The sequence below is a fragment of the Ylistrum balloti genome, unplaced genomic scaffold, assembly GCF_031769215.1.
Source record: "Ylistrum balloti isolate Yb309-2 unplaced genomic scaffold, AGI_CSIRO_Ybal_v1 Utg369850, whole genome shotgun sequence".
NCBI lineage: Eukaryota > Metazoa > Mollusca > Bivalvia > Pectinida > Pectinidae > Ylistrum > Ylistrum balloti.
Genome location: NW_026782003.1, coordinates 4573212 through 4584261, shown reverse-complemented (window position 1 = coordinate 4584261; position 11050 = coordinate 4573212). Strand labels below are relative to the sequence as shown.

The 11050-nt window shown below is 34.9% G+C and overlaps 1 protein-coding gene across 1 annotated transcript; it reads left to right on the top strand.

Annotated features, from left to right (window-relative positions):
• Positions 1–524: 524 nt before the first annotated feature.
• On the top strand, positions 525–9460 carry LOC132545576 (DNA excision repair protein ERCC-8-like). The gene is made up of 5 exons (XM_060209267.1): positions 525–794; positions 2508–2733; positions 3315–3532; positions 5738–5838; positions 7174–9460. Exons 1-5 carry the CDS (start codon positions 622–624, stop codon positions 7680–7682), a joined length of 1227 nt encoding a protein of 408 aa, XP_060065250.1. The 5' UTR covers positions 525–621; the 3' UTR covers positions 7683–9460.
• The last annotated feature ends 1590 nt before the right edge of the window (positions 9461–11050 follow it).

Sequence of the window (11050 nt, the reverse complement as noted above, 5' to 3'; positions counted from 1 at the left end):
GAACCCTTCCGACTATGCTGATTTGTACTGATAATTTGATAAAAATTGTATTGCCTCAATCGATGTTTTTCGCGACTTTGAAAACTTTTTCAGACTCGTTTTTTTGTGGTTTTTTAAAAACTTTTTACAAGTTATTTTTCCAAACATTTATCTCTTTCCTCCATTAACAATGCGCTTCACAAATTTCATAGATTACAGAATAAAATGGACTTAGACATCAAAGTTCGGAAGTAAAGGACTAAATTGTTTAAGGCTGTCGTTTAACTATTAGTTAGTAAACGTTGATCAAAGGGAGACAACTGCTTCAATTTAGTTTCAAATCGATTCTACCGAATTATTTTATATCAGTCTCGCGTTATTTATGGATTCTCAATCTTAGTTTCCCCCTTCAATTTCATTGATTCACATGGTAATTAGTTATATGTCTACCATCAACTTTCTCTTTTCTTTTTTTACGAAACTAATACAGTAACGATACTCTTTATACCTCACTTAACAAAAGATTTCCAATGTTGACATCATGAGGTTGTTTTGGTTTGTCAGCAAAACATGCAATACCTATTGACAAGCGTCATGGACAAAAAATGTACTTAAAAGCGTTGGGAATTGAAACGTCCAACCATGCTGAAGTTCCTGGCGGACAGACAGACGGGATTGGACGATCCATTGGTCATGAGGAGAGCCGAAACCACTCGCCGGTCGTACGCTCTGGATTTGAGCAAACGCCGTGATTTCGAGGTTGTTCACTTAGGATGTATCAACTCTATAGACATCGATCCCGTGGAGTCGAGATAGTAAGTTGACATGGCCAGAGTCCATGAGTTGACTTAGAGGTCTCTACCAGTCTGAACATTTTCGCTCCTAATCTTAAATTGTCTGAATTTTTGTTACTTACTGGTTTTTCGCATCAGGGAATCGACAACCAATAAATAAGGATGTGATATCTGCTTTCTTGTATCGAGTATACTTTCACGTTTTGTTACAATTTACTTCTTCTTGTTGCTTTTCTCGATAGCAAATGACTGAACAGTCAACGCTAATTTGGATAGAAAATTCCGGGATTTTGGCTTTTCGATGCCTAATGATCAATAATATGAGAAAATCTACCTTCAATCGTGACTATATATTTTTTGTTACTCTAAGACTTTCAGAAATGCACACTGTAAGCTAATACATATTTCAACAAGATTTATACACAATAATCATCTCGGAGATATCAAATATATATTCATATGTATATAGTCTATAGACTGAAAATGAAAACCATAAACTTGTTAAGCAAAAACAACATCAACCATATGAGTAGTTTCATCATATCAGAGAGAATGTATATAGAAACATTACAGCAACCAGTATCATTTGGGTGTAATGAAGGCCACACAAGTCAAAAGTTCACATGATGCTGTAGAGGTTCCACCCCAATTCTGCCAATAAATGTACTGCATGACCCTTTACCAAACATTGGACATTTTGAAAGATATCCATGTCCATGCCAGACATTGGTTTGGCTTTTCGATGCCTAATGATCAATAATATGAGAAAATCTACCTTCAATCGTGACTATATATTTTTTGTTACTCTAAGACTTTCAGAAATGCACACTGTAAGCTAATACATATTTCAACAAGATTTATACACAATAATCATCTCGGAGATATCAAATATATATTCATATGTATATAGTCTATAGACTGAAAATGAAAACCATAAACTTGTTAAGCAAAAACAACATCAACCATATGAGTAGTTTCATCATATCAGAGAGAATGTATATAGAAACATTACAGCAACCAGTATCATTTGGGTGTAATGAAGGCCACACAAGTCAAAAGTTCACATGATGCTGTAGAGGTTCCACCCCAATTCTGCCAATAAATGTACTGCATGACCCTTTACCAAACATTGGACATTTTGAAAGATATCCATGTCCATGCCAGACATTGGTTTGGCAATATGTGATGTAGAAGGGAGAGGAAACTCAGTTCAACCAGATCTTGATTTTGACAGGATGTAGAAAAATCTGTGGCCCCTATACCAGGTGTCTGTTCAATTATGTCTTATGTTTAGGACATAGATTTTATTTGGTTTGGCTATTGTTTTACTGTCTGTTGACAGCCAGCTGAGTCATTTTGGCCCAAACTATTATATCAAATGTTTTTTTTATAGCAAAAAGGGATTAATTTTTCTTGTTTTGAACATAGGAAATCTGGGTTACTGATAGGTGTTACACAGGTGAGACGTCGATTGACACATTTGTTGTTCATCAATTGACACACCTGTTCATCAAATACTTAAATTCAATACCAAAGATACAGTATAAAAGATATATTTGATGAGTTCCAAGGTTTGAATACCAGAAGAGGTTTTGAAATAATTAATGACCTCTGTTACATACATGAATTTTCTGAGAGACACATGAAAAGGAGTTCATCTTTATGTACAATGTACTGTCCAAGATACCAAACTTTCACTTTCATGTTTACACTTAAATACATTTTTTGTTTTAGTTTGCTATCGGGAAGTTCTGATGGGTCTGTTGCAGTCCATGATCTTGAAAATTTCACCGGTGATGTGAAGTATACTTCAAAATCTGTGTGCTTTGCTGGTCGAGGTAGTCGTTATCGCCACAAGCGTACAGTGGAAACAGTGATTTGGTACCCGTTGGACACAGGAATGTTCATCTCAAGTGGAACTGACAAACTCTTAAAAGTCTGGGACACAAATACTCTTGTGGTATGTTGATATTAAGATATATATAATGTACATTGATGTATAATTATATCTGCCACTTCAACGTTAATATATTCTCAATCAATATATGTGGTTAAACTGTTACCTTCAAGTTAAAGGCACAGCATTTATTTATCTAACAGATTTTAAGTCCACTATTTTGGCTATTCAGCAGATTAGTTTACACAGAAGCACAGCAGATGACCTCATTTTACATTTTACAGAAGGTGAAGATTGCTTTGGGAATGGTGTCAAGATTGCACAAGTTATTTCCCTTCAACTGTGTGACTTATTGCTACCACAAGTGAAATTAAGATAGTTGTCTCTGAGACAAGCACTTCTTATCATAATTAGATGCATTTACATGTTTTTTTCTTCTTGCTGAAAATATCCACTATCTAATTTAATGACAGTGTTTGAAGTCTTTGACTAAATACTACAGTGATGGAATTCAAAATTGAATATTTTTGTAGATACCATATGCTGTGATTTTATCATATATTTTATACATGTATCACCAACGTTTATGAATATTACATTTACATGGCACATATATATTGACATACTTTTTTGTTGTGTTGAAGCCAGCGGACGAGTTTGAGTTCAGTGGCATCGTTTACTGTCACGCCATGTCCCCAGTAGCCACCAAGCACTGTTTGATATCTGTGGCCTGCCAGAGCTCTACTCTCAAGTTGGTTGACCTCAAGTCGGGGTCTGCCACACACACTCTAAAGGGCCATAAAAGCTCGGTCTTCTGCACAAAATGGTCAACCAGGGATGAATTCTTACTGGCATCAGGAGGGTAAGGATTTATGAAAGCATAATAAAAGCTCCAATTTCTACAGGTACACTCCAAACTTTTAAAAAATCCTGTAAAAGTATTAAAATCTATAACAAGTACCCATCATGACTACAAGCTGATAAAAACACAATGATCTATATTTTTCTTACTTGTGTGATGTATGTAAATGATGTATGTAAAATGCTGTGGTACTTACAGTGTTTGTATTAGCTTCACATAAAGTAAGATAAAGGGTGGCTCACTGCACAGTGTTTGTACTAGCATCACAAAAGGTAAGATAAAGGGTGGGCTCACTGCACAGTGTTTGTACTAGCATCACAAAAGGTAAGATAAAGGGTGGGCTCACTGCACAGTGTTTGTACTAGCTTCACAAAAGGTAAGATAAAGGGTGGGCTCACTGCACAGTGTTTGTACTAGCTTCACAAAAGGTAAGATAAAGGGTGGGCTCACTGCACAGTGTTTGTACTAGCTTCACAAAAGGTAAGATAAAGGGTGGGCTCACTGCACAGTGTTTGTACTAGATTCACAAAAGGTAAGATAAAGGATGGGCTCACTGCACAGTGTTTGTACTAGATTCACAAAAGGTAATATAAAGGGATGGCTCACTGCACAGTGTTTGTACTAGCTTCACAAAAGGTAATATAAAGGGTGGGCTCACTGCACAGTGTTTGTACTAGCTTCACAAAAGGTAAGATAAAGGGTGGGCTCACTGCACAGTGTTTGTACTAGCTTCACAAAAGGTAAGATAAAGGATGGGCTCACTGCACAGTGTTTGTACTAGCTTCACAAAAGGTAAGATAAAGGGTGGGCTCACTGCACAGTGTTTGTACTAGATTCACAAAAGGTAAGATAAAGGGTGGGCTCACTGCACAGTGTTTGTACTAGCTTCACAAAAGGTAAGATAAAGGGTTGGCTCACTGCACAGTGTTTGTACTAGCTTCACAAAAGGTAAGATAAAGGGTGGGCTCACTGCACAGTGTTTGTACTAGCTTCACAAAAGAACACATGGAGGAGGGGTTTAGGATAATCAGACTTAGTGCCATTAGCAGGGGAGGGGTTATAGATAGAAATATTATTGCATTCATATCAGAATAAGGTGGGAAAAGTTCAGGATATAGATTTGACTTTACTGGCATCAGAATTATGAGTGCTATACTCACAGTATGAGTGAGGGAGAGGACAAGGATATAAGATACACTATACTCATATCGGTGTTAGTGGTGGAGGGAGTTAAGGATAAAAAACTTACTATACTCAGATCAGTGTTAATGGTGGAGGGAGTTAAGGATAAAAAACTTACTATACTTACATCAGTGTTAGTGGTGGAGGGAGTTGAGGATAAAAAACTTACTATACTCACATCATTGTTAGTGGTGAAGGGAGTTAAGGATAAAAAACTTACTATACTCATATCAGTGTTAATGGTGGAGGGAGTTAAGGATAAAACCTTATTATACTCACATCAGTGTTAGTGGTGGAGGGAGTTAAGGATAAAAAACTTACTATACTCACATCATTGTTAGTGGTGGAGGGAGTTAAGGATAAAAAACTTACTATACTTACATCAGTGTTAGTGGTGGAGGGAGTGAAGGATAAAAAACTTACTATACTCACATCATTGTTAGTGGTGGAGGGAGTTAAGGATAAAAAACTTACTATACTCATATCAGTGTTAATGGTGGAGGGAGTTAAGGATAAAACCTTATTATACTCACATCAGTGTTAGTGGTGGAGGGAGTTAAGGATAAAAAACCTACTATACTCACATCATTGTTAGTGGTGGAGGGAGTTAAGGATAAAAAACTTACTATACTCATATCAGTGTTAATGGTGGAGGGAGTTAAGGATGAAACCTTACTATACTCACATCATTGTTAGTGGTGGAGGGAGTTAAGGATAAAAAACTTACTATACTCATATCAGTATTAGTGGTGGAGGAAGTTAAGGATGAAAAACTTCCTACCAAAGGTATACTCACATCAGATTTAGTACCTAATGGATGCGGGTGTCATACTCACATCAGCATTAGTGGGGGAAGCTGTTAAATATATAAAACTTACTATCATTGCACCAGAAATTGTATGGTAAAAGTTGAACCATATCTACAATCTTACTAGACTGTTATTTGGAGCAAGTTATTGATGTAAACTATACCGTACTCACATGTTCGTCAGGAGACTGAACTTTTTTTATGCTCTCTCTCAGTCAGGATAACCAAGTACTGATGTGGGATATTCGCAGTGCGAAAGGAGCTCTTAAATCATTGGATCAGTATAACGGCAAGACTGCTGATAACCATTACACAGGTACACATTAATCCTGCTTCTCATGATCATTGGTGTGGTCTTGTGTGTCTGACAGTGTTACATATATTTTGTATGTCACAATATGTATACAACATAATCAGGTTACAATATGTGTACAACACTCGGGTTACAATATGTGTACAACATTCGGGTTACAATATGTGTACAACACTCTCAGGTCACAATATGTGTACAACATAATCAGGTTACAATATGTATACAACACTCGGGTTACAATATGTATACAACATTCAGGTTACAATATGTGTACAACACTCGGGTTACAGTATGTGTACAACACTCAGGTTACAATATGTATACAACACTCAGGTTACAATATGTATACAACACTCAGGTTACAATATGTATACAACACTCAGGTTACAATATGTATACAACACTCAGGTTACAATATGTATACAACACTCAGGTTACAATATGTATACAACACTCGGGTTACAATATGTATACAACACTCAGGTTACAATATGTGTACAACACTCTCAGGTCACAATATGTGTACAACACTCTCAGGTCACAATATGTGTATAGTGATGTCACAGATTATGTTATTAAAATTTTGAATTTACTAATTCAAGAGCTCAACAAAAACTGACATTAAAAGAAATAAATGATTACACTGTACTTACATAAATAATGAATAGGTTAATTGATCAGTTTATGGGGGTGTGGTCCCGGAACACATTAACCTTACTGTCAAACTAATTCAGTTTCTTGTTATCAACAATTACAATGTACACTACAGATGTACTTCATTTCGTACAACAAAATTTAGTGTATTATCTTTTGTTTGAAAATTAGCTTAATGATGAATTGGTGTACGTGCTATGATTGCTAAATAAGCAACGTTCAGTAATTAAAGTACAAGTATATTGTACTCCTATCCTTTCAGAAAAAAAAGCCAGATAAAACAGTGTTTTGTTTGGTAATCATGGCTGTGTATTGCATCACCTTATTGGTGTATAACCTTCTCTCTGTAAGGAATTCACTCTAAGAAAACTGTAGTGCATGATGAGTGTTGATTTCGCTGTGGGTCATCGATAACATACAATAAGATTGCAGGTCTGGTTACTCTAGTAATGCTGAATTTGTGTTTAATAACAGAAGTTTTGGTAGAACCACTCATGCACGAATAATGGATCTGTTTCATGAAGTAAGATAGTGTGTGCTTGTAAACTTATATATGAACTTAATTTTAACTTTGATCCACTCGGATATCATTTGCTTAAGGTTAAGGAGATTACAGAATACATTTATTTGGCACAAATCTGGCCAATAGTGCAGGGTAATTATAAAGCCTTGAAATTGTTTCAGCTAACACTGCTCACAGTGGACATGTGAATGGGATGACCTTCACCTCGGATGGCCTTCACTTGGTGACCTTTGGAAGAGATGACCGTATTCGACTATGGAATGTGGCTTCTGGCAAGAACACGATGGTCAACTATGGAAAGGTGAATAACGATTGGAAGAAGAACATTGATATAGGTATCACACAGGGCTGTAGTCCAGACATACTCTTTGTACCTAATGGTACAAATATAGAAATGCTTGATATATTCAGGGGCACCCAGATAGATATTTTACGTGGTCATTACAAGTGTGTCAACTGTTGTATAACTCATCCACACTATCAGGAGTTGTACTCCGGTGGCAGTGACAGGAACATTCTAGTGTGGACACCTGATACAGAAACTGCCTACGAGGACTATCTCAAGGACAAGCATGATGCAGACAAGGAGCAAGTGGCTCGAATAGCTGGGGTTGTGGCTCAAAGTATATTTGCCACAGCAGATACTTGGAGTAGTGATGAAGACAGCTGATGATGGGCAGGCACTATTTACAATCCATGATAAATTATTTCATTTTGTTCCATATGTTAAAATTCTTTGGAAAAAAAATATAAATGTTCAGCTAATGATGATGTTGAATATTTTAAAAAATTTTTGATAGATGCATGAATGATATGTTGTAGTCACCAGTTCAGTAGACTCCGGATAAGTGACAAATGATGGAATATGTTTTAATTCTATTTCTTTAGTCAAGAAGCAAATTTCTAGAGTCTGTGTGTATTACATTTTTCTGGCAGTAGGTCCATGTCTGGTAATAGACCATCCATATCTATTGCTGTTAAGCAGAATCAACGAAAACATACTATTTATTGTGACTGTAATTAACCCACCACTTGACTTTTGGTCAGAAGTTATATGTTGGCCTGAGTGTTTATACCTAGATTTTTTCACACATTCCTTGTAGGGGAAATGTAGGATAAAGTTTTCTTAGCTAACTGTACAATATCTGATATTTAAAAATTATATGAACAACTGGAAAGTGTTCACAGTTGATAGCATTTTTTGGTTGGTTACATTTACACATTGTAAGTCATTTGTATACTTCATGACTAGGATTTTACTACTGTAACATGACAGTCACAGAAATTAATCTGCTCTTCTATCAGATGTTTCAGTGAAGTGGTGAACATTTTTTTTTTGCATTAGAATAGTAATTCAAGCATCTACCACATACTTTACTGGTGTACATTATGTTCACTCAAATGACTGCATTTAATTATTTTTTTACTCATTGAAGCTTGCATCTTTAATTGTAAAAAGAATCTATTTATGTAAGTATAACACCCTAATACATATGTTTCCGTAGCCTTGAAACAGTGTGTATTGTACAGCTACATATTGTATAGATGTTGCCCAATTTCCTACGTAAGATTTCACTTAAAATGGATACAGTGTACAATGTGTAGGTGCTAAAACTCCTTTGAATTTGCTAGATAATTGAAGTCATATATACATCTGTTCTTTTTATTTGACTTTTTTTTATAACCTTTACAAGTATTTATGAAAGATGAATGTTTTGAATGAAAATGTGTAATTATTTTAATGTCAAAGTCTATAGACTTTGAAGTGTAGTGGTTTGCATAAAAGAATCACCTGTGTATAATGTAGACAGGGATACTTTCATGCAAGGGTAAGATTTTCAAACTTTCCGAAGTGTTAAACTGCAAAAATGATATCAACAGGGTCGATATCTCTCTGTCTTCATTTGTAATGTGGTTACATGTTTCCAATACTTTTCTTTTATTTTATTCTGCAAATTTTGATGGTGAATAAAATTTTAAAAGTTCACCTATAAAGCTATTGACCATATGACCCTATAGAGGTGACTTTTTTTAAACTCACCAGGCCTATATTGCCTTTGAGCTTATGCTGTGGTGTAGGTCTATAGTCCTTCCAATATTACCATTAACTTTTCCATTTTAACAACTTCTTCTCAATAACCAAAAGGCCTTAAATCACAATATTTAGTTGGTAAGTTTCTTGGGATGAATATCAATGATGTGAAATAATGATCTAATTGTGAAAAGCCTTAAATATTAGGGTAGTATTGCAGGCTCATTGGGCCTCTTGTTCAGAATGAAGTTTGTAAAGACATTCACTCTTTCCCTGACAAAAACAAAAAATTGCTTGTGAAACTTAGAATTATGTCTTGACCTTGTAGGCCTCATAAGACATGTCTTTGTCTTGTCTATATGTCTACTACAATATACAGTTGTATGGCTTATTTAAAATAAAGACCATAATTTTACTGTGTTTTGATGTTTTATTGATGTCCAAAAGGCAGAGTAATCATATGTTGTAGTGTGGTGTCCATTGTCAATTCTCTTCTTCAGTTAACTTCTCAATAACAAAAACACCTAGAGTCATGCTTGCATTGAATATTCTTGGAATGAATGCTAACAAGGTTTGTAAAAAGTAATAACCTTGACCCATATCCAAGGTAACAGGGGCCAGATTTGCTATAATCTTCAAATATCTTCCTCTCAGTAACTTTACATCATAGAATCATGGTATTGACTGGAATTTTCCTTCAAAGATACCTGATAAATTTTGTAAAAAGAAATGACATAGACCAATATTCAAGGTGATTGAATAAAATTTGTTTAAACTTTCCTTCAATTAATTTCTACTCAAAATGACTGACTTTTCACAGGGCAATACGCCAAACAAACAAATCAATAATAACACAAAATTTTAATCAAATAAATTTTTGTTTAATTTGTTAAATGTGTACATACTACTGTCTATTACACTATCAGCTACGTATAGATATCCATTTAACTGTGAGACATACACCACATGACATAATGTATATGTGCTTACCTCTCGCATTCAAATACTTTGTCAAATGTATCGTACAAGCATATCAATTGATACATATGTATAGAATAAATTACAACAAATCACAAACATACACTTGGTTCAGTTTGTCACACCAATAGTTGTATGGACTAAAAACTTCCTTCATTAATCACTCACAAATCATATCCTACCAGATTAGGATTTTTAAACAATGCATCAAAAATATATGATGCTGGGCTAAAAGGTATCTTATAACCCATAAAGTAAGTCATTTTATACCTGAATATTTGACATTACCTGGTATATCTAAATATAGATCTATTATTCAATTACTTCACTAATTTAATTAAGTATTGTGTGGCCCCATGTAATAAATCAGCACAATTTTCACTTCTGATGAAATTATGATAAAATATGATATATCAATTAGAAAAAAAGAAAACAATAAAATTGTGCAAGCCTACATCACTCCTGAACAGTTACACATGGCAGAACTCTCACAGGTAACACACATTCATCATGATACTATTTAGACTATTTATCAGCAGCGTCTAAAAATTATTGATGTCAAGTAATGGTAATAATATTTACTACGTTAATACTGAACAAAAGCTCCACAAAATGATGCATGGAAGCATGATACATACATCTAAACCCAGAGAAGCAGAGGGTTTTTGATACTTTGAATAGGAACTGTTTAATTCTTCTTTAACCTTGTCGTAACAAGTCGTTCCAGTCCTTTTCAATGCCCACCAGTACATATTGTCAGTATTGGTCTATCCGAAATAACATACCCGGTACCTATGGTAAACAGTTTGATTTACATAAAAAAAAATGAAAATTTCTGCCAAAATATAAATGTGATTATAGTGCTACACAAGGACATGAATGCAGGATCATTTTCAGGTTTTTGAGTTTGTGGATGAGTTTTTTCATTGTTTTACAAAAAACATTGTATGGTTTTAACTCAAAACTAATTCAATCTTGTTGAAACATATTATGATGCTGTGATCTCATTTTGGCGAGAAATCAACATG